The sequence below is a fragment of the Myotis nattereri genome, assembly GCF_964212035.1.
Source record: "Myotis nattereri genome assembly, chromosome: 13".
Lineage (NCBI taxonomy): Eukaryota > Metazoa > Chordata > Mammalia > Chiroptera > Vespertilionidae > Myotis > Myotis nattereri.
Window position 1 is genome coordinate 53546582 of NC_138088.1, and position 27787 is coordinate 53574368.

A 27787-nucleotide genomic window follows, 5' to 3' on the forward strand; every position below is an offset into this window, starting at 1 on the left:
ACGATTCATATACAATTAAAAAAAAATCCATAGATAATCAAACATGCCTTAAAACTTCCCTATTTTGATCCTTTCATTATTTGAAGAGAGAAGGCATCCATGAAAACTGAGCTTTTAATAACAAAGAACCCTTTCAAAAATTGCCCCCTTTTCCCTTCAGAAATCACATTTACATCAAATGTATTTTCTTAAATCACGTAGAAAATACTACCTCCCTTCTAAAGATCACTTCTCCTCACCTTGATTTTTGAAGAATTTATTTTATCCACCTCCCCCACGAAAACAATTTCCATCATTTCTTACGTGACATTTAAAATCTTATGACAGTTACTAGTATGCCCCCCCAATTTAACTTATTTTGAAACATATTCTCCAACTGCAGAACATATTCAAATATTTATATCACAAAAGAGAAGCAAAGAATATCACTAACTCAAATTCAGCCCCAAACTATAAATTGGTTTTAATTAAAGATAATGTGATAAGCACACATGCTGAGAGAAATGAATGGGGGGTGGGGGGAGGGTGCCATAAAAACAGTTATCTTTTGCAGAGAAATTAAAAATGGCAGGAAGAATCCAATAAAGCCAGGGAGGCCTGTTGAAACCTTTTGTTTGAATCCTTTTATCTAAGCACTCTGGTTAAAACGTGGTGCTTCTCGTTTCTGGTCAGTACGGTACCCTAAACTGACCCAGGTATACAACGACCCCCACTCCCAAAAAAGGGGGGGAAAAACAGAGAAAATACTAAACGTAATGTAGTCTACGGCCATACCACCCTGAACGCGCCCGATCTCGTCTAAATGTAACGTAATAAAGGAAAGAAAAACACATGAAAGCAAGCTAAACCTAGTCACAAGCCAATGAGGCAATAATTTTCAACTTGGGCCACCCATGTAGAATCATCTGGAAGCTTTAAAAATATATCTGAGGGTGGGGTCCAGGTATCAGGACCTCGAGTCCCCAGGTGATTCCGATGGGCAGCCCATCCTGAGACAGGGACATGAGGGAGCAGCCACCCTGGTCACAGGCCCTTGTCCAGGACACTAGCCAAAACCTCACTGCATGAGACCAGTAGCCTTTAAGGTCCAGAACTTGAAAAGAGGCCCAGGGTATCTTGACTCACTGGTCTCAGGACAAGACCCGGAAAAAAAGCTTGAATCCTGCCTGAGTATGGTGTCCCCAGGGCATTCTTCACATGGTGTGTGGATTCCAAGGCAAGGAATTCACTTTAAAAAATGGCCCCTAACCCACTATAACCTGTGAGGTCCAGCCAAGCAAATATAGATTCTGCAAGACCCCATCATCTTAAATGTGGTTTTGAAGCTTTTTAAAAAGGGGGCAATTTTTGAAGGAGCTCTTTGTTGTTAAAAACTCTGTTTTCGTGGAAACCTTCTCTTCTCAAATAATGAAAAAAAAAGAAAAGAAAAACAGGGCAGTTTTAAGGACACGTTTTATTGTGGATGGGTTAGTTTGGGGGGAACAAATTATCATTATCTGCTTAAGTGACTTTTTATAGGGGGCGGAGTTGAGAAGGAATGATCTCTGGTTTTAATCAGATTTTCAAAACAGGATTCCAAAACTTCAGACCTGACTCTGGTCTATGCTGAGTTACACAGTCTTCAAAACCTAATGTGGACTCCTAGGGAAAGCCACTGTCACTGAACATGAATTTATAGTTGAAATATTAAAACACGTAACAACACAAAAAACCACATTCATGATAGGATTTTCAGGGGCAATAAGTGGGAGAATGAGATAGATCAATCTGAAAGGAGGCTTAAGAATCTGTTCAGTAAGATAGAGGAACAAATGGAAACCACAAAAACACATCTTATTAAAAATATTTTTTAAATATGTATACAGGAATTCTAAAATGAAAATGTAAAGCTGTTGAAATAAATAGCTCAATAGATGGGTTCAATGAAACACAGGAAGAGAAAATTAATGACTAGGAAAACAGACCAGAAGCCTTGACCCAGAGCATACCTCGGAGAAACAAAATACATGAATACCAACTTCTGAGACCTGGGGGACAGAGTAAGTGATCTGTCTCCTATTAAAAGTTCAAAAGGAAGATAAACGAGAGACAAGAGGAGTATTAGAAGAGATAATCACTGAATTTGGAAGAACTAAACAGAGACATGATTTTTCAGATAGAAAAAATGAATCATACCTAATACCAAACAGAAGAAGCTAAAAATAAATCACACCTAAATATCTGTGAGATTAGTGAATTAAAAACAACCCAAATCTTAAACTATTGGAAGTAGCTGAAAGAAATAATAATTAGACTGACAACAAACTTCACATTAGCAACAACAGGTGCCAACTGACAGTAAAATTACAGTGGAGAAGCACTAAAAGAAAATAATTCCCAAACTAGATTATTATATCCAAGTAAACTATTTAAGGATGAAAACAAAGACATTTTCAACATTAAAAAAAAAATGCAGTGAAACACACATTTGATAAAGGATTATAGCCAAAACATATAGAACTCTTAAAACTTAACAATAGGACAATAAACAACCCGATTTTAAAAATGAGTAAAAGATCTGAACAGACAACTCACCAAAGACAATACACCAGTGGCAAATAAGCATATGAAAAGATGTTAAACATCATATGCCATTAGGCAATTATAAATTAAAATAAAATAACTATAATATACTATGATACAGACACCTTAGAATGGCTAAAATCCAAAAACCTGACAATACTAAATGCTGACAAAGGTGCAGAGCAATGGGAACTTGCATGCATTGCTAGTGAGAATGCAAAATGGTCCAGCCGCTTTGGAAGACAGTTTGAGAATTTTTACAAAACTAAACACAGACCTAAAAATACAGTCAGCCATCACACTCCTAGGTATGTATCCAAATGAGTTGAAAATTTTTATCTACACCAAAAATGAGAACACAAATGTTTATAGCACCTTTATTCATAAGCTTCAAAAAGTAAAAACAACTTAAGCTTAAAGGAAGATGTCAGTAGGTGAATGGATAAACAAAGTGTAGTACACATCAAGACAATGGAATACTATCTATCTATATATCTATATATATAAAAGCCAAGCGACCAGAAAGACTGGAACAACTGGAATGACCAGAAGGACCGGCCGCTATTGGACACCTTGCGGCTAGCCAACCAGCCCGATCAGGGGTGGTACCAGCTGGCCAACTTCCCATGGCCCCTCCCCCATTGGCCCCGATCAGGGCGGGCTGGCAGGACCCTGCCCATGCACGAATTCGTGCACTGGGCCTCTAGTATATATATAAAAGCCTAAGCGACTGAATGACCAGTTGACCAGTCGCTATGATGCGTACTGACCACCAGGGGGCAGATGCTCAATGCAGGAGCTGCCCTTGGTGGTCAGTGCACTCCCACAGCCAACCTCCTGCGGCTGGCCCCGATCAGCTCTGATTGGGACTGGGTGAGACAGCCCCAACCAGCCTGATCGCCAGCCAGGCCGAGGGACCCCACCTGTGCACGAATTCGTGCACCGGACCTCTAGTTTAATGATAAAAAGAAATGAACTACCAAGTCACAAAAAGACACAGAGGAACCTAAGTGCAATTACTGAGTGAAAGAAGCTAATCTGAAAGCCTGTATGATTCCAACCATATGACATTCTGGAAAAGACAAAACTAGGAAGGCAGTAAGAAGATCAGTGGCTGCCCATGGTTCAGGGTATGGGGGGCAATGAACAGGTGGAGATCAGGGGAGTGTCAGAGAGGTGAACATGCTGTATGATACTGTAACAGTGGATACATGATGTTACAGTTATCACCCATAGAACTACATAACATAAACAGAGATCAGACCAGTAAGGTTAAACATGGACTTTAGTTAATGTATCGATATTGGCTGATTAATTGTAACAAATGCACCACACTAATACAAGATGTTAAGCTGGGAGGAATGTGGAGGAAGAAGGCATCTGGGAACTTTCTATACTATTGGTCCAATTTTTCTGTAAGTCTAAAACTGTTCTGAAAGTACCGTCTATGGATTAGAAAACGAAAAATGAAAAAAGACTGTAATAACTTTGTAAAGACACTTGATAAAAATCACAATAAATAGGTTTGCATCAGCAAAAAGGACACGCAACCGGGAGAGTTAGCAAAGAAAACTGGTTAAATATGTTAGGAAAGTGAAAGATGTACTGATTACTTAAAAATAAGGTGAAAATGGGGGTTCCCTGTGTATGGTAAGTGAATTATATCTTAATGAAGCTGTTACCCTGGCCTCTAACTCAGTCGTTCTGTTTCTAAATATAAATTCCCCCCATAGCACAGAACGGCGAAAGAACATTACTGCAGCATTATGTGTAATCCCCCCAAACAAGGAAATAACCTCCGTGCCCATCCAGTGCAGAACACTGTCCATGAAAACATATATGCAGTGAAGCATAAAATGTGGCCCGAATGAACACGGGCTCCACAAACACGGAATTCCAGAGAGGCAGAAAGGAAGCCATTCTGCAGGCGGACTCAGACGGACCTGTAGTCATGAACTCTTTCCTTCCAGAATGTGGCCCAGGTAGAGTGAGGAGGAATTGAGGATCCGAGCTAGAGACCAGGGGGGCCTTGGGTTTTGTCTTTCTCCTGCTGCAAAGATGGGGCCAAGTCACCTCCAGTTCCTAGACCCGAGCTCCACCTAAACAGGCCAGGCTTGCTCCCGTCAGGTGGGAAGAAAGCAGCTGTTCCTGTCCCCAGAGCCTAAAGGTCATGGAGAGGATGTGCTTGCTACCCACAGGAGAGGAGAGATGGCTGACCTTGAGATGACCTCAAACCCCTAACTGGTACACAGCCTCAGCAGTTCACATCTCACCTCCCACAGTCTGACCACAAGATCCCCCTGGCTCCTTCTGATCCCAGAATCCTAGGGCTCCCTGTCAGACTGCCTTAAATCCATCTCTCTTCCTACAGTTGAAGAAAAATCAAAACAACCAAAAGCAACTCGAACTGCAGTGTTCAGAAAGCAGTCTGCCATGTGTCTCTTCATGCGAGCCTGCCAACAGGTCTATAAAGTGCCTTAGGGCAGGTATGAATGTGCCTCCGGCTCACAGGGGAGGAACCTGAGGCTGGAGGGGTTAAGAGGTGGGCCAAAGAGAGCGGGGTTGTCATTGGAGAGCCGGAAAGCTCAATCCCCAGTCTGCCAGCTCTGGCCTCCAGCAGCCTCTTTTGCCCAGATGGGTGCAGTCGGTCCTTCTCAAATGTGTCAATGACGACAATGGGCTGAGAAAGCCACGCAGGCCCCACGGTCCCTGCCACAGTGCATTCCGAGGGTGAGGCGCACCGGCTGGGCCACAGGCCTCCTCCTCCCCCTCCCCGCCGAGTCCTAACCGGCCAGAGACGACTCTCCGGTCCCATCTCACACTGACCTTCTTCCTCACCTGCTCCCTCACACCACACGGCCTCTCCCTTTCTCTGTCTGGAATGCTCTTCCCACCTGTCCCTCCCAGAGAGCACTTCTTACACTTGAACTTTTCTATATGTTTGGGTCTCTCTCCCCTGCAAGACTATAAGTTCCATGAAAACGGGGCCAGCCTGACTTTATTCACCATTATATCCCCAAATACCTAGCCAGCGACGGTGTATGCGAGGCTGTGAGGTCTGCAAACGCTGAGGCCTTTGTGTGAGCGCGAGGGAGGAGTGTGGAGCTGATGGAAGACAGTTACTCTTTGGCCCTAGAGGGGACCTCTCAACACTAAGGGCAGATCCAAGAGCGGGAGGTCAAGTCCCACCGGCGTGGCTCAGGGATGAGCAACGACCTATGAACCAGGAGGTCACGGTTGGATTCCCGGTCAGGTCACAGGCCTGGGTTGTGGGCTTGATCCCAGGAGCCAGCCACTCAGTGACTCTCTCTCACTGTTAATGTTTCTATCTCTCTCTCCCTCTCCCGTCCTCTCTGAAATCAATAAAAATATTTTTTCTAAAAAACAAAAACAAGAGCTGGAGGTCAAGAGGTGATGTTCTGGGTGGCAGTGCTAGAAACCTGCCCCAGCTCTGGATCACGTTCAGATCCCAGGAACTAACAACTCTCTTTCTCGTCCAAAAAGTGAGTTTTCTGTCATTCATAAGCCAAAGCATCCTAATGGCACCTCTCTGCCAAGTCTGCAAGAGCCCTATATCAGCAGTTTCACACACTTCTGTCCTATGTCACCTGAGAGCTGCTGCCAAATGAGTGCTTATTAATCTGTGTCCACCTCTCTGGCTCACACTCACTGCATACCCGTTTACTCATTCAACAAATATCTGCAAACTTGGGAACAGAGAAGTGAACAAGCCAGATGAGGTCCTTGTTCTATGCAAGTGAATACTCTAGTAAGAGAAACGGGCAAACAAATAAATCAACAATGTAATGTTAGATAGTGCTAAGTTCTATGCAGATAACGAAGTAGTGAGATGTCATAAACAATGAGGGAGGAGTTGGCTATGGAAGACCTCTGGATTGAAAAGGACAAGGAGGGTTGATCCTCAACCTATGAACCAGGAGGTCATGGTTCAATTCCCCGTCAGGGCACATGCCCAGGTTGCGGGCTGTGTAGGGCATGCCGGAGGCAGCCGATCAATGATTCTCTGTCATTGTTGATGTTTCTATCTCTCACTCCCTCTCCCTTCCTCTCTAAAATCAATAAAAATAAATTAAAAAGAAAATGACAAAGAAGAGTCAGCCAAGCAAAGATGACAGAAGAACATTCCAGATAACAGGGGAAGCAAGAGCACAGGCTGAGGCAGAAGGAGCTGATGTGTTTGAGGGGCAGAGAAAGGCTGAGTGACCTAAGAGTCTGACCCTTCCAGGGGGGAACGGGACAAGATGAGGCCAGAGAAACGGGCAGGGACCAGATGACTTAGGGATCCTTCTCCGAGGGCAGTCCGATGCCTGCGGGGACAGAGTCTCCATGTCTTTGAATCTCCCCATCCTTCAGGCCTTCTTACCTGCACATACCGCATGTGTCCTCAGAGGAGAGGACAGAGTGAGGGACTCGGCTCCAGCACCAGTCTGTCCCCTGAACGTCCCTTAACCAGTCCAGTCTTTAATTCTGTCACCACCCATCAACCAACGGCCTGACCTTGGAGGCCAGAGAAGACTCTTTCACCTCCAATGTCCTCTCATTCTTTTCCTATGGGTGGTCTTTTTTAAAAAGAGAGACATCAACAGAAAACATAAACCCAGCCCGAAAAGAGAACTATCACTGAAGAATTACATTTTGAACGCCTGCACTGCAAGTGTCACTTGGGCCACACTCAGACACCAAGTCTCAGTTCTGGAGACAGCCGTTCTGCTGGCCTCTCAGAATTCCCGAGTGGTGACACGCAGCCATGCGTGCTTTCTGGGTAAGGCACACGAGCCCCCTTAAAGCGGGGGCCACAGCACTGAAGCCTCCTCGTGCCCCCACGACCCCCAGCCATAGCTCCCTCCTGACCCCTGGTGGTAGCCTTGCCCTCTTGACTGGCTACCCTGTTGGCGCCAGGCTCCGGCTCATCTGGGGGCCTCTGTGACTCACTAACACTGCGCTTTGGCCAGTGCTCAGATTGGCCAGTTCTTCCTTGTCATTTAGGTCTCAGGGCAACGTCACCTCTTGGGAATCTTCCAGCAACTAGCTGGATGGCCTTAGGCTGGTCACTGGACTTCTCTGAGCTTTGGTGTCCTTTTATGAAAAATGTGACTAGCCCACACTCCGCGCCCTCCTCCACCCCCCACCCCCTACCCCCAACCCCCACCCCACCCCCACCCCAACCCCCACCCCCGGGCAAACACTCAGGGCTTTTGTGAGGATTAAATAAAATAACCTACGAAGGCATCTCCTGTCCTAATGCTGGGCATCCAGCAGGCATCCACAATCAACGTTTTCACAATTGTCCTCTGGCTCGCCAGCTTTCACACTGACCTCGGGGCTGGGGCTTGAGTTCCTGGGTACCATCACAGCGAAACCTTCAAGCCCCAAGAGGCTGTCCATGAAAATCTCGGCCCTTGCTGGTCAGGCCTGTTTTCCTAAGGAGGAATCTTGTCCTAAGAAGGGTATTTCCAAGAGCCCATTCTTTGGTTAAAGGTACCTATGACCGACCAGCCAGCATTCAAGAAGCAGGTGCCACCAAACCCCATAAAAAAGTCATTTCCAGAAGCAGCCCTTGTAAGAGAGGATGCGAGAGGAATCTCCACCCCAGCCAGGCGGACTGGGATGAATGGGCTCAAGAATTCCGACCCTCAGTTGACCCCAAGCACAGTCTAGCTGCAGCAAGCTCACTTTCTCTGCAGTGACATAGCCGCCAACAGCTGTGGGATGTCACACACAGGGCTGCTTGGGGCTAACGTTACCCCTCCTCCACCCCCAGAGGAAAGAAAGCACATTTCTGAGTCCCTACTTCTTCCTGCTTTGCTTCTGAGGAACAAACGTCGACAAGATATAGGATCCGCTGCCGTGTTTGCCACCCAAATGCACAGAACATAATTTTATACGAAGCTACACCCGCTTAATTGTGATGCATTAAGTATTATGTTCATTGTTTCTGAAACTGGGTGGAAATGAATAATTTATTTCAGACAAAGGAAACTCTTGAATATGAAATGCCTCATCTTTTAAAATTACAATTTGGAAGACAAGAATGAAAAAACACCCGTCGTCAGTGAACCTTACACGGCTAATGGGAAACAATGCCTCCTCTGTTCCTACTTTGTTTGCAAACATTACTTTTTTTTTCCTCTGGTAAACAAAATTTAATACAACGTTGTTGAGAATCATCAGGAAAGAGGAACACTAGGTTTCCCCCCATGCTCACAGCTGCTCCACACAGAGCTAGCGCGACCAACACTCATGTTCTGTGCTGGGTGAACACCCTTTCCTCTCCCTCCAGTGTTCCTGGGCGCACCTGGAATCCACTCCCCAGATCCCGGCACCCCAGTCAGTCTCTGCCACCTCCTTCCAGAGCTTCCTTTCTGGCACCCAAGTTCCCTGAGTCTCCCCGTCCCCTGCCTCTCCCTCCACAGCACTTCACTCTGCTCTGCTTTTCTTCCTGGTTCTCCATCATCTCCCCAGCAACCAGCACAGTGCTGGGCACAGAGTACCCCTCAGAGAATGTGACTATTGGTTATTTTTCGAGAAGATGATCAATGTTTTGGACTGAATTACATTGGAGGTTGTCATTTCCTGCATGGCTATTAGTCTCTCTCTCTCTCTCTCTCTCTCTCTCTCTCTCTCTCTCTCTCTCTCTCAGCAGAAGAGACCTCACCCACTCAATCCACTGTTCCTATGTCATGCTAATACCTTGGGAGAGGGGGAAGAAGGAAGTCTGGGTATTTAAACGGAGGGGACTGGCAGTCACTCACCTACCATTTACTGAGCTTTGTCATGTTCTCTTTCCAAGTGCTGCCACCAGGAACCTCAGGAATGGGGTCCTATGATTACCCCCTTTTACAGACAGAGGAGCGAGAACAGGGGAACTCTTTAGCCATGTCGCACAGCTGGAATGTGGGACTCAAATCTGGGTGTGTTGAACCCCCGAGATTTGCTCTTTAGCACAACTCTTCCGTATTTCCTAATTTCCTAGGCTCACCAGGACCTCTGCCCCGCCCCGCCCAGGGCCCACCCCCACCTCCGGAATGACCTCACGAGGTCTGCCTGCTGGTTCTTGGTGTAGGAGTGTTGCCTGGCTCTGGGTGTGTTCCTGCCCAAGACCAGCTGCAGACCTAAAGGGCAGCGCCTCCTCTTCCCACCCCACCCCCACAGTGTCATTAAAACACGGCCATAAACACACCCGGACTCAAGGGCACACAGAGAGGGTTCAGGAACTCCTCAGGCACCAGCTCTGTGAGTCGCAGTCATTACTGGCTGCCATCCCCACAGCCTCCCTGCTCAGCCCTCCCTCCCCAGCGCGCCCTGGGGTTAGCGGGCATCTCTTTCAATTAAGGCAACTCCCTGCATTTAGAATTTTGGAGTCTTTATTCAGACACTCTCCTGCGAAATGTTCTGAAGCAAGTTGGAGATTTGGCAGCGAAAACTCCCAAATGAGACACAGGACTAGGGAGCTAGGAGAACTAAATAGAATATAGAAAATAAGTGAAGAAACAAGCCCATACAGGCCCACAGAGAGGTTGGGTAGGGCCGTCCCTCTAGGCCAGGAGGACAGCCCCGGCCGGGGGATCCACTCACACTTGCCTGGGCCACTGTCCCCGAGTCAAAAAGCAGAGCCCATCCTGGGTCCAGACAGAGGGGAGACTTGGGGTTGGGGTTGGGGCAATGCAGAAAGGCAGGTGGGGAGCCAAGACTGTCCACATTCCCACCGCCCACCGGGGAGGTCTCCTGTCATCAGCCAGGTCTTCAATGTGTAAGGGCTCCCCCCTAAACAATTTTCAGTGATACCCACTCTCTTACCACAAGCCAAATTGTCTTCCTCCTACCACTTGCATTAAGACCTTTCACGAGTTGGCTCCAGACCACTCTGCTTCCTGCTGGCACCTCTCTGCTCCTCCGTCACCTGCTTTACCTGTGCCCACCCACCTCCCCAGGAACATCCTGGGAGCCCCAGGCTGCCTCAGGGACTCCTGCTCCTCTGCCCACCCATCACTGGCACCTAAATGGGGGCCTTTGTACAATTGGTCTTTTCACCCCGAAGCCCTGAGGAGGTCATTCTGGGAGAGAAGAAGGTGAACTTGACCTCCACTTGTCCACCAGGAGCTGAGGCAAACTGCACAGGGCTCCTAGCCTCACTGTTATTTCCCCAGGAGGTACCTTCTGTGCTGAGAAGTTACTCATCCACAAAAGGCCATCTCTGGTCTAGAAGCATCCAGAGGTCCTGAGAATGCTTTTATGACATAAAACTATATTACGTTGAACCAAGTGAAATTTCTGCTAGTTCACTCAAAAAAAAAAAAAAGGCCATTTCATATGATTCAACCGAAAAATTTAAGCAAGGCTGAAGTAAATTAACCAGGATCCTTCCGTGGTTCTGCTAAGCCCTGGTGCATGGCAAACCTGCCCATCTCTTCTCCCACCGCGGCTGGTACCCAGTGCTCCAGCCATCGCAAGGAGCTTATTACTAACTAGCACCTTGGCCTCTTGGTGCCTTTGTTCATGCTGTTGCCTCTGCCTGCCTGAAATGCCCTCCCCCCATCTCTACTTACTAAACTCCTATCCATTCCTCAAAACCCAAAGTCCCCCCTCAGCAAGCCTTCTCTGACCCACAGCTCCATCTCATTAGTTATTCCCTTCTTGGGGCTACATCTGAGTGTTGCAAGGAATCCACTTCCCACTTTGCATCATAATTTTATTCATGCATACCTATCCCTAAACCAAAAAGAGAATCCTTGGAAGGCAATGGTAAGGTCCTATTTATCTCTGAGTCACTTAGGTTTCCCACTGAGATCCCAGCTCTCCATAAATATCTGATGAATGAATTTGGCAGAAAAATCATCCTATCACACTGGAAAATGTTGAAACTGATAGAGAGATTGACCAATTCTCTCTTCATTCTGAAATAAATGCATAAATCACATATATTCTATGTAATATATGATTTATATAAATATGTATACACACACTTTCAATCATTATAAAGGCGATGTTCATTAAAATACATTTCATTTTCAAAATTAAGCTATCAGCTACTACAGTGTGTATATATTTTAGGGACACCCGGTGTCTATCACTCGGTAAAATGCTTAGCAATCCTCCATGCAGGCTGTGCACTTAACTTTGATGGACCCTCTCCTGTTATGTCCGTGTCAATGGGTTCTGCAGCCCCATCTCCTGGATAACAATGGACTTTTGCCATTCCTACCTGTGTCCTGGACCTCAGCTTCCTTATATATCAAATGGGGCCATGATTACCTATTCTTCAACCAGGTTGACACACAAGTTATTACCGATAAACACCTAGCTCGTTGCTTCTCACAGCTGTTGCAACATTGCTTCTAGTTCTCTTGAGGTCTCATGGAGATAGCAACCAGGAATTGGTTTAGAGTTTCAGCCTGGCCACTCCTTTTTCCATTCAAATGCCACTTGCTATTCATCCCTAAGCATGCAAGAAAACAATGGGATTCCATGGAGGACTGGCCGGAATTCACTGATCTCCTGGTATGGCCTCCAAGAGTGTATTTGAAACGCCTATCACAGGGATCAATGAAACATTTCATAAACACGGGCGGTAAGAAAACTGCTGGCCTGTTCCTACAAAGAATGCAATCAATACTTATTTTCATACATTATTAACTGGACACAAAACGATCATGTGCCAAGGGCGGGAGCACTAGCGGTCGGCATGGTGCTTCTTAGACCATCCGGTGGGGCGAAGGGATATGGCGGCAGCAAGGTGGAAGCCGAATGAATGGGCGCATTAGGTCACCTCAACATGGAACTAAACTGCGTATTCCTTCCCTTGCCACTGGGTAATGCTATTTACATGACAACAGAACCAAAAACATGGCCCCAGGCATTTCGCTCTACTTTAGAAGCCTTCCACCTCATACGGAAATGAAAAGAAGATACAACCCAGAAGTTGCCTCTTCGGTTAATATTTCTGCAGTCCTGCAAGAATGCTTTTCACACTGTGCACCGTCTAGATTTCGGTTGTCAGTTAGGAACGCGTCAGAATGCAGGGGTAAATATTAAAATAATCGATATTGGCGTGTATTTCAACTCCAAAGGCCCTTTGTCAAACAGGGACTCAGGTGGGAGACAGGGAAGAAGAAACTGGGAATGAGGAGGGAGAGAAGGGACTGGATATCTGATCCTTAATAAACGAGCCTGCTTTGTGCTTAAAATCTCAGCCCGTAACAGGAGAAAGTGCACAGGCTTTGGAGATGCAGGAACAGGCTGTGAATCTGAACTCTTCCACTTACCAGCTGTGTGGCCCTGAGAAAGTCACTCAACCTCTCTGAGCTCAGGTTTCCACCTCAGAAATCAGAGATGCGTCCTGGCTTTTAGCGGTGGCTGGGAACCCAAAGGAAATAATGCCCAGGAACAGGCTGCCCAGGGCAGGGCACTCCGCAGAGCCTCCCATGGGTTTTCCTCTCCCTACACTTACCTCCCCTTTAAAGAGAGCGCAGGTTTTGAGATCACAGAGCTCTGGGATGGATAGGCAGAGTCCCAGAGGGAACTGTGGTTTGACCAAAAATAGGCCATTTGACCAAATGATTAAAAGTCTGTCATATGCTAATGCTTGAACGGGGCGGACCTTGGGCCAATTTAGTAGGAGTAAATTGCAATTGATTTTCGAAGAAATTGCTTGTTCTCTTGCCTTTCCTCAGCTGTGGCACCCTCTCTCACACACAGCTGCCTTTGTCACAGCCAGAACCATCTGAGACACGTGACACGGAAGACCTTTTTGAGGCAAAATGTTGAATAATATAGACATCCATACTCACACACACCATAAATCCATGCACACGTGAGCAGGCAGATAGACTGTACAAATGTATCCATCTCTGTGTGCATACATGTTTATACCAATGTTCGGAGGGCTCAGTTTTCGAAATAATTCTGCACCACTGTTGTATCCTGCTGTAGGCTTTGCAAATCCCTCTAGGGTTGGAGAGATCTCCTGAGTCGCTTTTATTTTTGCAACAACCTAACTCTTTGAATAAAGATCATAAAACAGCACACCCCTAAAATCCCTCCATGCACTCCCCGCCCTGTCTACAGGAGTCCCTGGATATGAAAATGGTTAAAAGATCACAGGAGATAAAAAATCATAAGAATAAAGGTTAACAATAGCCGCCTTCATCCCTAATTTCTGATATGGTGATAGGCCCTCTCAGAACATTAATTAGAAAGGAAGGAGAGATGAAAGAAACGCCCCGGGGACATAATAAATTAGCCCCTTATGCAAATCACCCATTCGTTTTCATCACTGACCCAGCTAGTTGAGTCTCTAAATTATGGGAAGTGGTTAGCTTCTTTAACAAAAATTCCAGATAAAGGATTGATTTGATTTTTTTTTTTTTTTTTAATCTGAGGGCTAGGGGGAGGCTTAAGGCAACAAATAATTTCTCAGTTTTCTTGCAGGAAACTCTGAAGGGAGCCAAAAGATATGAAAACTAACGTTCCAGCCACTGGTTTCTGTTGCCAAACAAAGGCTTATTAATTAACCCTTGGAAACAATCCCGAAACAATGGATACCGGCCCCATAACTATAGGCGATGGCTGTGGTTCTCACCCTAACTGTGAACAAACGTGTGGCATCCTAAAGGGGGCACTGACCTGAACAGGTAAAGGGCCATTTAAAAGAGGTGGGGAAATGCCAGGATGTGGAGTTTCAAGTACCAACTTAAAAACACACACACACCTAATTTTACTTATCATCACTGTCCTAGACAATTTATGTTCTCCTGTCCTAGAAATGTATGGAATTGTTTTCTTATCAAAGAAGGGGACTGGACTAGAATGACCTCCAAATGTCCCGCGGCAGCTCCAATCCACTGACTTTATTTATTTGCAAAACAAACACGGCACTTCCGACCATTTAATTTGTTTAAATACAATCTTATGACAGGCATGTTGTCTACTGGACTCACTCCTGGCTGCATTTTTCTCCTTCCTACTCTGTTCTCTACTTCTCTATTTCTTATTTTGTTTTATCTTCTTCCCTGTATTCAAATGAGCTGCTGTAAATATATCCTGGTTCAGAGTAAGGTATATATTTAATAAATCAGGGTTTACAAATGTTATTAGTATGGTAACTAAAAATGCCAAGAGGGCAAGTTTCTTTGGTCTGAAGAAAATGCTAGAAGGAGAACAGTAAGTCTCAGAATCACCCAAGATTCACCCAGCAGGCCCTTGGAGAAGGAAGGAAAACAGGTTAAAGATGACTTTTGTCCCCTGCCCTTTTTTTAAATAAAAGGATGCCCTTCAGGAAGGGAAGGCACTGGCCCAAGGTCACCCTGCTGGTTAGGGGGGAAGCCGGAGGCCTGACTCTTGGACCAGTGCTCTTTGGGTCAAACAATCCTGATTTGATCCTTTCTCTTGAGAATTTGGTACTGTATCCCAGAGAACAACAACCACAAAAAGCACACCTTTGGAAAGAATAAGCTTCGACAGCAGAAAATTAAGAGATGGCAGAAAGCAATCCTTCAGAGGACTAAGGAGAAGAAATGAGGACAGACATATTGGCTATAAATAATTCTGAGCCTTGTAACAATCTTTAGTTCATACGATTACTTGTCACTCACTGGTGTTTTATCTCCCCTCTCCTGGTAACGGGGCCTACAGTCACTCTATGCAAAATGTTTGGCTGTCTCTACCTTCACAGCCTTCACTGGGACATTGAGGCCTTCGCCATGAGGACTGAGATAGTGGGATGAGCTGCTGCTTTATTCATCAAACTTTGTGAGGCTGACAGTTCATCATCATAATAAGATTGGCCTTTAGGAAGTGGTCAGTGTCACAAGAAGACAGAGATTCCTCGGGTCATCAGGTAGACAATCAGAAAATATGTGTGGAATATGACCATATACATATATATATATATATATATATATATATATATATGTATATACACACACACACACATTCATATATAGGAAAAAATCTAAAAGGCTCATATCAACCTGTTTACAGCGATTATCTTTGGGAACCTGCACTGTAGGTGATTTCAGCTCATTTTCCTTTTTGACCTGTTTGTAATATCTTATTGTTCTACAATAAAAATGGGTTGCTGAGGGGCGGGAGAGGGAGAGAATAAAAACCAAAAGTAGTGGCCTGTGAAAGTGAAATGTACGCGTCCTTAGCCCAGCCCATGGAGACGGAAGCAGCTCCCAGCTGTGCGGCATGCCCTTCTCCGGGAGCCGTAATTCTTCCTGCTCCGAGGGGCGCTGGAGAGGAGATTTATGGGGAGAGTTCAGGAGAATGGGAATCAGTCAAGCTGAGAAGGGAAGGCTGATCACAGGAATCCTGAAGCACAGGAAGAGCTCCCACCCCGTGACCACCGGCTACAGCCAACTCACCTCCGACCAAAGAGCATAAGGAGGGGGCCCCCGAAGGAACTCAGATCTTTCCCACAGGGCCTGCTGGCTACAGGGTAGGTTTTTCATTTCTTGTCCCAGGTGGTTTATGAGCGGCCTCCTGAAAGCTTGGGGATTGCTATCCTTATTAGGACATAGAATCATTGTTCCAAGATCAGGGAATATGGTTTGCTGAAGAGAGTCCCAGTCTTGGAGTCAGGAGCAAGTCAATGGTGAACACGGCATTGGCACAGCATTAAAAATGGCCAAGACTTATGGAGAACCAGCTATGTTCCAGGCATTAGTCTAGGTATTTTACATTCTGCATCTTTAATACACAAGAACCTATAAGGTAGGAGTTACCAACATCACATTTTACATCTAAGGAGCCTGAGGCACAGTAAATGCAAATGACCTACAAAGTGAGAGCTAAGAGGCACCCAGGTGGATGGCACTCCAGAGCATATGTTCTTCGTCCAGCACCAGCAGGTCCACAGCTGGAGAGTCACGAAGCTGCCTAGGCCACTGTTGGCACAGCAGCTGGTCAACCCAGCTTGTTTGGACACAGGGTGGCTGGAGTGAGACCGAAGATCAATTAATAGAGAAACCTAAGGAGGAAGACTGAAGCCAAGTCACCAAGCTGCTAGGAAAAGACCTGCCAATGAGGAGACCAGGTGGGATTGGGAGAAACTAGACACAGAGAGGACAATAACAAGGCCAGGGCAAAGTTCAAGTAAGAGATAAGACGGGAATGGAGAGAGGGCAGCAGGACTTAGTGATGGGTCCAGCTTTAGGCATGAGACGGTAGAGGGGGTGGAGATGACCCCCACGCTTATCATTTAGACAGATAATGCCATTACGTAAGACAGGAGACTGGAGAAGGAAGGGTGTTAGGAGAAAAGGGGAGAGATGATGAGACCCATTGCAGATGTGCTGCGTTTGGAGTAACTGAGATACATCCAGATGGAGTCATCCAGGACTCAGCTGGAAATAACCGGTTTAGAGCCCAAGAGAGGTTGGAATAGGAGGGAAGACTCTAAGTCATGGGTGTAAGTGGAGATTGAGGTCCTAGGGATGGATAAAATTTGTCCAGAGAATACGCAGAACAGAAAGGAGCCAACAATGGCCTCCTCTAAGGAGCGACATGTCCTGGCAAAAGTCTTGGAGGCTACCCTCAAGCAGTGTGGCCCTGGCCAAGTTGCTTCTCCTCCCAGAGCTTCAATTCTGTAAAAGCAAAGGGTCACAGCAGGCCCTTCTTCTCTGATATTCAAACACCCATGGTTAATGGGATGCCTGCTCAGGGCCAGGAAGGATGCTCCATGCTGAGAAGACGCCCAGCATAATGTGCAAGTCCTGGGCTTTGTAGTGGGAAAGGCAGACACATAAATAAGTCCTCTCAATATGCTGTGATTAACAGCTACCATAAAGGCAAGAGCAAAATGCAGCACGAAAGAGTCCCGAGTGGAAGTGCCTGTCAGGGAGAATTGCAGCGTGGCCCTCCGAGATGAAATTTGATCTTGGTCTTGAAGAACTAATAGAGACTTCCCAAACAGAGGCAAGACCCTGCGCAAAGCTACAAGACAGTGAATGCACATGAAGTCCCTGGGGGATGGATTGCTCAGTGAACGTCAGTGGAGAGGAGGTGGTGGGGCCAAGCTGGCGTGCTAAGGAGTTTACCATATGCCAGCATAGATAACAGGAAAGATAATTAGCTATCTTAGAGAGCTGAGTGGAAAGGAAAGGACCACTATACACCCCTAGCAGCTGGCATTTACAAACCCTTCTCTATGATCATGATTTGACAAGACAGCAGGTGACCTCATAAGGCTCTTCTTCAACATGTAAAAAAATTTAAGAAAGTTTTTTTTAATAGTGACATAAATAGGATGGAACATTATAACAGAGAAGCTACGTGTGGCTAATCGTTCATAGCATCATTCAGAAAAAAAGGAGCCAGATTCAAAAGAGAGTTGCAGCAGTTCTCAACCTGTGGGTCGCGACCCCTTTGGCGGTCAAATGACCCTTTCACAAGGGTCACCTAAGACCATCCTGCATATCAGATATTTACATTACGATTCATAACAGTAGCAACATTACAGTTATGAAGTAGCAATGAAAATAATTTTATGGTTGGGTCACAACATGAGGAACTGTATTTAAAGGGCCAGAAGGTTGAGAACCATTGTCCTAGAGCAAACCATTCCTTGGGAACCAATCTCAAGATGCTCAGGCTTCCTGGGAAGGTCTAAGCCACCCTCAGGACTTGGGAAGAAATAATGAAAGAGCCAGAGAGCTGGAAGTGTGTCTTCCAGCAAATCAGACTGAGGCTGTTCAGATCCTAATAGCACTCTTTCCCGGGGATCTATCCACTTGATTCTTGTTTGCAATTCCACCAACTTCTATTATATTCTAAGAAGGTCTGGCATCTCTTGACTCTTCTCTACAAAATCCAACCTCCTAATCAATACTTTTAAACCTCAAAGCCCTCTTTTCTGCTGCCTGCCCGTGGAGGTGCTTACATCCTCCCCCTCTGATCCTCCATCCTCAGGCTTTCCTTGGCACCCCCCTCTACTTTCAAAATCTCTCTCTGCTTTGTCTCCCCCTCCAGAGAGTCCAAAAACATTGCCAGCAAGTTCATCTTCCTTTCAAATCACTATTTACTTCTTGCTGTTCCTTGAACTTCCGTGAAGAAGAAAATAAAAGGCAGAATGAAGGTTAAAGAGCTGAGAGTCATGGCTGCCAGAGACGTAGATGCGAAACACCAGTGGTGGCTCCTCTGAGCGCCCCCTCGTGGCCCCGTAGACTGGGCTCTCTCTTCTCCAACACCCTCTTATACTGGCTCACTTTTTCCTTTGTGCACTCCCTCTCACTGCCTGATTCTTCATGTCTGAGATTCCAAAAAACTACACCGGCATCAACCCACAGTGCAGGCACCTCCTGGGGCCCTTTAAAATGCCTGAGAGGCGGAGGTTTGAAGATGGCGGCGCAGGTAAATGCCTGTACTTGCCAGCCTCCCACAACTACATCAGAATTACAACTAAAATACAGAACAACCATCATCCAGAACCACTGGAAAGTGGGCTGAATGAAGTCCTACAACTAGAGAAGTAAAGAAGAAAGCACACTGAGACTGGCAGGAGGTAAGGAGGTGTGGAACAGACTAGTCCGGCACCCACATGGGACCACTTTTTTATGGGGAGGGAGATGGTCTCTGCGGAGGCCGCCTGGAGGAACAAGGCATCCCAGCCCCACACCAGACCCCCAGCCCAGGGTCCCAGAGCTGGGAAAAGAAGTCCCTATGGGCAGTAAGAACTAAGGGCTGTAAAAACCAGTGCGGATTGGGGCTCAGTGACACAGAGGCTGCTGGAGACCCAGCTGTTCCTCTTAAAAGGCCGGCACCACGAACTGAACTTACAAGGTCCTGCTTCCTCTGAGCTCCAGCACCAGGACAAGGCTCTGGGGAACACAGACACAGACGAGGAGGTACTGGCTTGTCTGGCATCAGGGCAGGAACTCGGGGGCAGCTTCCTCCCAGGTCTCACAGGGCTGACTGGCAGCCAATTACGTTTGCTCTTTCCTGGTGATTCCCTAAGACCCAGCCTCATCCAGTTTACAATCCCACCCAAGCTGTGTGGAGCAGCTTTTGCATATAAATGGCCTGTGCTTGCTCAGGCTAAAACCTGTAAAACAAGCTGCAGCTGCGTCAGGGAACCCAAAACCTATCAATAAAAGGCCCAAGACTCAGCACCAGCACCAGCCTACCTTGCTTCATAGCTGAGCCTCATCTGGGCACTTCCAAAACCAGTACAAAGAAGAGGAATCTGCAGATCTCTTTGTAGTTCCTGCAGATTGGCCCCAGACAGTGGCTGACTTTGCACCTCCCTGGAGACCCAAGGGCCAGTGTACCCAGTGGTCAGTGTCAAATCATACCAGATTACAGCTCTACACATCAATAAGCGACACACTCAAGGGGCAGACTCAGTGAGCACCAAAGCCCCACTGAAGCAAGTCCTGCTCCATAGGGGTGTCTCCTACACAGCAGCTCTCCTACTGTAGTCACAGCTGGTTCTCACAGGCAGTTGGCCTGGAGGTCAATTCCTCCCAGTGACACCAACAGCAATCAAGTCTCAACTACAACAAAACTGTGCTCACAGTCCACAAAGGGGTGCACCTAGAGGTCCCAGCTCGGGTGACTGGGGAGGCTGAACCACTGGGCCCTACAGGACACCTACTACACAGGCCACTCTACCAACTCTGGGAGACATAGCAGCTCTACCCAATACATAGAAACAAACACAGGGAAGCAGCCAAAAGGCAGAGACAAAGAAACATGTCACAAATGAAAGAAATAGAAGAAAGAAAACTACTGGATATAGAGTTCAAAACCACGGTTATAAGGTCACTCAAAAATCTTCTAGAAACCTCCAAAAAAAAAGAATGGAAAAGGACCAGTCAGAAATTAAGCATACACTGACTGAAATAAAGAATAATATACAGGAATTCAACAGTAGAGTAGAGGATTCTGAGAATCAAATCAACAATTTGCAATATGAGGAAGCAAAAAACACCAAACCAGAAGAGAAAAAAGAAAAAATAATAAAAAAAAACATGAAGATAGTGTAAGGAGCCTCTGGGACAACTTCAAGTGCACCAAAATTTGCCTTCTGGGGTGCCAGAAGAAGAAAGAGTGCAAGATATTGAAAACACATTTGAAGAAATAATGACAGAAAACTTTTCCTACCTGTTGAAAGAAATAGACTTACAAGTCCAGGAAGCACAGAGATTCCCAAACAAGAGGAACCCAAGAGGACCACACCAAGACACATCATATTTAAAATTCCAAGGGCTAAAAACAAAGAGAGAACCTTAAAAGCAGCAAGACAAAAGTAGTTAGTTATCTACAAGGCTATACCCATACGACTGTCAGCTGATTTCTCAACAGAAACTATGCAGGCCAGAAGGGAGTGTCAAGAAATATTCAAAGTGATGAATAGCAAGGGCCTACAACCAAGATTATTCTACTCAACGAAGTTATTACTTAGAATTGAAGGTTAGATAAAGAGCTTCACAGACAAGAAAAACCTAAAGGAGTTCATCACCACCAAACCAGTATTATATGAAATGTTGAAGCGTATTCTTTAAGAGGAAGAAGAAAAAAATCAAAAATATGAACAAGAAAATGGCAACAAATACAAATCTATCAACAATTAAATCTAAAAATCAAAATAAATGAACAAGAAATATAATGAACAAAATAAACTGGTGAATAAAATAGAATCAGAGGCATGGAAATGGAACAGACTGACGATTCTCAGAGGGAAGGGTGCTGGGGGTGTGGGAAGAAATTAAACTAAGATCTTATATGCATTACGTATGAACACAGACAATAGGGTGGCGAAGGCCTGGGGTGGGGTGGGAACTGGGTGGAGGAGGACAATGCGGGGGGGGTGGGGGGGGGAGGTACATCAGTAATAATCTCAACAATAAAGATATATTTTTTTAAAAGTGCCTGAGAGGCCAAACACTTCTGCTATCTCATTTCCACAAGAGTGGTCCCCCCAATCTCCCACCACAGTTCTCCCCAACTAGGCTGCCTCATTTCCCTTCTGCAGCTCAGGCTTCAGCACAGATGACAGTTTGACCTACACATGGCCTTTTAACTGGTGATCAAGTAAACAATGGCGAAGTGGACTGTGGGTTTTGAGGAGTCGAAAGAAAATGGATACTCAAGAACGTCAAACATGTCTTGTTCGGTGAGAGGTTCAGCTCACGCTTAATGTATGTGGATAAACATTCTCTTCACATTGGGCAGGGAAAACCAAATATGGAAACTCTGACGGCTGCCATATCTGCCAGCAGAGGCCCTGTTGTCCTGGTTTCTTCCAAAAGATTTTCAAGACAGAAGAGATGTCCTAGAAACTCAGATTCAAGCCATGAAAAGCAACATTTATCATCCTGCTCCTCTGTCCTTCTCCATCCTACCAACGCCAAGCTGAGTAATATGCGTTATTCAATGACTTAAACCCTCTCGGCTCCATTTGGCTTTCCTATACCCACTTAAGGCCCAGAGTCACTGTCAGAAGTCAAAGCTCATTAATGCTGGAACCTAAATTCAATGCCCTTGAGATATAAAATGTAGTTCTAGACAAAGCCTTCCGGGCTCTGATTAATTCATCATGACTTCTGGGTTCTCACATTCAGGATCACACTTGCTATGAAAAGACACTTGGTGGAGGGAGAGATCCAAAAATGAATGAGTAAAACTTGGTTGGGGCAGAAGAATCTCCTGTACTCATCAAAGAAATGCAGATAAACCAGTGGTATCTGAGAATGACCCAGCCACCTGGAGTGAGTGATGAAGGCAAGGACTGAAAAGACAATGCAAGAGCACAGTGGAGACATTCTAGAAGTGGCCTTGATCTTCCCTCAGAGTCATGGGCTATTAGGACTGGAGATTATTCACTCCTATGGCCTCATTATACCAAGGGAAGAGAGATGCAGTGAGGGAAAATGAGACTGTTGAAGTCCCATAGCAGTTCTGAAATTATAACCCAATGGCCCTTCCTCTTCACCCACTTCTTTCCTCTCACTGTCCATGGGAAGGTCCATATCCTTCCAGGCATCAGTACACAGACTGAGAGGTAACATATCCATGGGGTAGACAGCGGCAAAAGGCACTGCCCTTCAAAAGCGCTAGGAAGGCTCTGGTGTGTGTTGCTCAGTGGTTATAGTGTCAGCCTGTGCACTGAAGAGTCACAGGTTCAATTCCCAGTCAAGGGCACATACCTGAGGTACAGGTTCAAACCCGAGCCCTTGGTCAGGGCACCTGCAGGAGGCAATGTCTCTCTCACATCCATGTTTCTCTCTCTCACTCTCTCCCCAGTTCCTTCCTTCCTCTCTCCCTCCCTCTGCCCTTCCTTCCCTTCTACTCTCTCTAAAAAAAAAAAAAAAAAAAATCAATGGAAAAACTACCCTTAGGAGAAGATTAACAACACAAAACAAAACAAAGCACTAGGAAGGCCAAGTTCACTTCTGGTATCCCATCTACCGCACCCCATCCTAGTTCCTACAGACCTGATCCCATAAGAGCCCAGCTGGTCACAAACACCTGTCCCGGCTGGGCCAAGGGGACAGACAGCATTAGTAGGGATTTAGAGTGAAAATTTTCGGCATTCTCCAGGATAATGTATGAATGCCTGATACTAAACTTGTACCCATAGATCTTATCCCAAAACACACACACACACACACACTTTTCCTCTGAACCAAAGACAGACAGAATAATGTAGAGGAGTGCTTCGAAAGATTCATGAGCACATGAAGCACTGAGCCCAGAGATCTTCTTGAAATGCAAATTCTGATTCAGTAGACCTGGGACAGAGCCTGAGACTCCACACTCCTCACCACCTCCCAGGTGACCCTGGGGCTGTTCTGAGGCCCACACACTGAGTAGCTAGGGGTAGACATTACACAATGTTGGAACCAAACAAATGGGGGTTTAAATTCTGGTTCCTCCACTTAGGAGCTTTGTGATTCTTGGACTGAGTTTCCTAACTTCATTCTGCCTCAACCACCGCATCTCTGAAATGGAAACAAGAATACCTAAGAAACACTTGATGATGATGATTTCATAAGTTACTGATGTGAAGATTCTAACAGTGCCTGGCATAGTATAGGGGCTTGATAAATATCAGTTGCTGGCTGCCTCTAAGATTCATGAAGGCAGGGACAACATCTGTCTGGCTCCCTGCCAAAACCCCAATGGCTAGGACATAGTGGGTGCTCAGTGGATGTTTGTGAATGAGGAAATGTATCTCCAGTACACCCACACACACGCTCAATATTTACACACTCCCGTGGTTCTATGGCTTTCTGTAGGGAAACATAAAGCACGGAACACCAGAACACTCTCACCAGTAACAAACCATCATCTCATAGAATCAAATTCAATATTAACCACCATGCATTACCACCGAAAACATGTCATTTGTGATGGCTCTATATATACTTGAGAAAATGCCTTCACTGTAAACAAATGAAGACAACATCAGACAGAAGTCTGTGCATCATGAAGAGAGATGACTGCCTCGCTCATTATTTATGCGGTTGTCTGAATGCAGATGTTATAACAAGTTAATTCTAAACCTAGGTTGATTTCCAAGCCAAACATAGAACTGCAAGGACAGACAAAACAAGCCCTGGGAAGCAAGGCTTCTCTGTTAAGGGCCACCGGGGCAGTAATACAGTATCTTACATATGCACACACACTGGCTCAGGAACAATTAGAGACAAAAGAACTGTTAACAAATGCAGAGCTTAATCTTTTAAAGCAAAGGCAGACAAAGGAATGAATCCAAAATTCTTCAACAATCTCAGATGATCTTCAGACATCTCATAAAGTAAGTGGCATCATTTAAACAGATCCCATTTCAGGGAAGCACTGCGTCTGAACCATAAAGAAGAGAATACTATTGCCACCTACAGACAGAACCCGCATTCCCTTTGCAAGAGTCGGCCAATTGTATATTAGTGTGTGTGTGGGGGGGGGGTGCGCAGGGGTGTGGGGGGGGATTCAACCAAGTCACCTCCCTCCAACCTCTTCCAAACCACCACACCACATTACTTCATTTAGAATGACTTTCAAGCCATACAATCATGTCTAGTCATTCTGCCTCTTCACTATCATCATCCTATTTCTAATTTCCCAGAAACACTGCGCCATTCAACTACCTCCTCATACGCCGTTTGAGAGCCAAAGAGAATGCAAGCCAATGCATTTCACGCAGGCCAGGGCCCCAGAGTAGAAGTATAAATCCGCTTACCAGGTATGAAGGGGACCACCCGGAATATATCAGACAATCTGCTGTTGACTGGTTCATAGGGGGAATCTTCGAGCAGATCATTTCCTAAAAACAACAGGAAGATTGGGCTCAGATCTGGAACACAGACATATACCAGGCAGTTTTTGTTACTGAATCTGAATTCTAATTATGTTATGATGGTGTAACAAAAAGATGCTGAAACTTTCAAAGACTTCACATGCCTCTATTTGGCTCTGGTTGTTTGTTTTTTTTTCATTCCCTCTGCCTTTGTTGTCCTTGCTCTCCCCAGAGTGCCATGAAAACACTGAAGAGCAACCCAGCCTGATTTTGCCAGAACTCTCTCCCACTTCTGCAAAGGAATGAAATCCGAGAGGAAGAAGCCAGTGATATCACGCGCGAGCTCGCCTCCAGGAGCCAATGGAAGGAAGGTGACTCAAAGGAGGCCCCCCATTCATTCCTTTGCTCCAGAAACATGGCGTGTGGTCAGAAAGCGGGTACCCTAGCTATTAAACAGTCGGTCTTTGAAACAGGTTTTCATCAGTAGGTTCTGGAGGGAAGTGGTAGCTGATAGGTCAATTCCGTTTATTACAAATTTCGGATGTGAAGTCTCGGTAGAGAATGAACGCACTGGATGTCTGCGTTAGACTTACAAACACAGCCACATCGATCAAAGTGGATGTCTGTGGGCCTTTCCCTCTCTGAGCCACATCCATGTTAACCGAGCTTGAACCACGCCAGCTGGTTCAAGACTCAGCTAATCTAAGATGACAAATGTTTTTTCCCACATCAAAGCCTTTGATCAGTTTGAAGGGGGGAGGGGGCGGGTAAAGATAGAATAGATGATGTTACTGGACCTTTAACACTTAATTCTTTCTCTTACGTCAGAATAGACAGAAGGACCGAATAAAGGGGGAAACTCCAGGGAGGACGCAGGGCAAGTCTGAATAATTATTCTGTGAAGCCAACTCTCCTTACAGAGACGTGGCCGTCCCTTGGGTGGCCTTTAATGGGGTCCCTCCTACTCAAAGCTCTGACCAGATTTCAAAGAGGTCAGCGGGGTCCCGGGGTGTCCCCCTCACCCATAATGGGTTTTCCAACAACCAGGCCCCAACAATACAGCGGGGCAGGCAGCAAACACCAGCTGCTGCAGTCCCTGGGGGCCAATGAACAGTCCTCACTCTGCAGCTGGGAGAAGGGAGTGGAGGATGAGGTCAGCCCGACCTGGTGAGGGGCCCGCGGGCCTGGGTGGTGGGGGGACAGGACGGGAGCGGCGAGGGGTCCGCGGGCCTGGGCGGTGGGGGGAGGCCAGGCCGCTGGCGCGTACCCTGCAGGCTCTGGTACATGCTCCAGTAGATGCGCAGGCAGTTCTTCTCCTTCTTCATGCCGCGCTTGCAGCGGCAGCTGTAGAGCGACTTCTGCTTGAGGGCCTCCATGGCGCTGCGGCACTCGTCCTTGGCCTCCAGGCCGGACGTCAGGCTGAAGTTGGTCTCCTTGCCCGCCACGCACTGCCTCAGCGTGCGGTACTTGGTGCTGCAGCTCTGCTCCTTCAGGCACTGGTCGCTGGCTTTCACGCAGTCCAGGCGGTCCCCGCCGCTCACCTCCGCCGACAGCAGCACGTCTGGGGTGCAGGGAGGGAGCGTGAGCGCGGCCAGGCAGGGACCCAGCTCCCAGCCCCGGCCCCGGGGAGGGCGCGGCCCCCAGGAAGACGCCTGCTGGACGAGGCTTCCCGGGCGCCCTGCGTAGGGAGCCAACCCGCCCCCCACTACACCCGGGAGTCCATTTTCCCGCCCTGGGACCTCCTGTTGCCTTGGTCTCCCCTCACCCCCTCCCTCCCAAGCCCCGGAGGCTTTGCAGGCTTTTCGGGGTGTGCCCGAGAGCCTTGGCCGCCCAGCGCGCGAGCCGGCCCCGCAGCCCCGGGGCAGACCTGCCGGAGCCGAGCCCGGGCTCCAGCCGCTCGCCCGCTCCCACTCGCCTGGAGCCCGCGGAGGAGAGCGGCGGGCGGGGCGAGGGGCGCACGCAGGCACCCCGGGTCCGCGGCCCGCCCGGTGGGGAGCACGGGGGTGCTTGCTACTCGGGGAAAAGTTTTCCCTTCCAAGTTTGTCTCCCGGCCCAAGGCACGCCTCCACCCCACCTGCCCGCCGCACCCCTGCGCGCTCCTCGGGACCGTCACGGGGTGCCGGGTACCGGGCTGGAGGGCACCCCTTTAGTCCCCCCAGGCCAGGCCATTGAAAGCCACCGAAAAGCAGAACCGAGCACGAGAAGCTGCGGGCCAGTGCGCGTCGACACCGCCTCCCCAGCCTGAGGTGCTGAAGATTCGGGGTCCCCTTCCCCAAAACGGAACTTGCCCCCCGCCGCGCGCCACCCCCACCGCACCCCGCGCCGCGAGGACTCCCGGGAGAGACTCCGAGAGGGTCGGGATGCTGGCGGCGGCCTCGACTTACCCAGAAGCGGCAGCACGAAGTACAGAGTCGCCAGGAACATGGTGCCGACACGCGGCTGGTCCCCCTTCGCCAAGAATGCCGACCCGCCGCTGGTGTCGCGAGGGAGCTCAGCAGCCAGCGGTCCCCGGACGGCCGCGCTGCCCTGGCCGCCCCAAGTTCAGCGCCATCCAGGGCGCGAGCGCACTCCCGTCCGTCCGGCTGCCGCCGCGGCCGCGGGCGACTCAGCTCGGCGAGGGCGCCTGGCGGCTGGCGAGGGCGGGAGGCGGCTCCGCTCTCGGGGGCTCAGGTCCGACCCCACCTGGAAGGGAGAGCGCTTTTTGAAACGAGCCGGGAGCTCCCCCCGGAGCCTCCGCCTGCCCCGCTGCCCTCCTCCGCTCCCGCCGGGGAGGACTTTCCGGAGCCCGGCGGAGCCCCCCGCCCCCACCCACCCGCGTCTGGGCGCCAGGAGGGGGCACGGGGGTGCGTGTGCGTGTATTCCGGGGAGCCTCCCGCACCCACAGAGGAGGGGCTGGAGCGGTCGGACGCGGCTCCCAAAGTCCAAGGGGACGTCTATGGCTGAACGCAAGCCAATAAAGAAAGA

At 47.7% G+C, this 27787-nt stretch overlaps 1 protein-coding gene across 1 annotated transcript in view; it reads right to left on the reverse strand.

Moving 5' to 3' along the window:
• Positions 1–27520, reverse strand: part of LOC308529324 (GDNF family receptor alpha-1-like) — a 111723-nt gene extending 84203 nt beyond the window's left edge. The window contains exons 1-3 of the mRNA XM_081105369.1: positions 27208–27520; positions 26091–26384; positions 24767–24850 (exon numbers count right to left, since the gene is read on the reverse strand). Of these exons, the coding sequence (XP_080961495.1) occupies positions 24767–24850; positions 26091–26384; positions 27208–27247 (418 nt within the window). The 5' untranslated portion in view covers positions 27248–27520. The remainder of the gene's footprint in view (positions 1–24766; positions 24851–26090; positions 26385–27207) is intronic.
• Between the last annotated feature and the right edge of the window lie 267 nt (positions 27521–27787).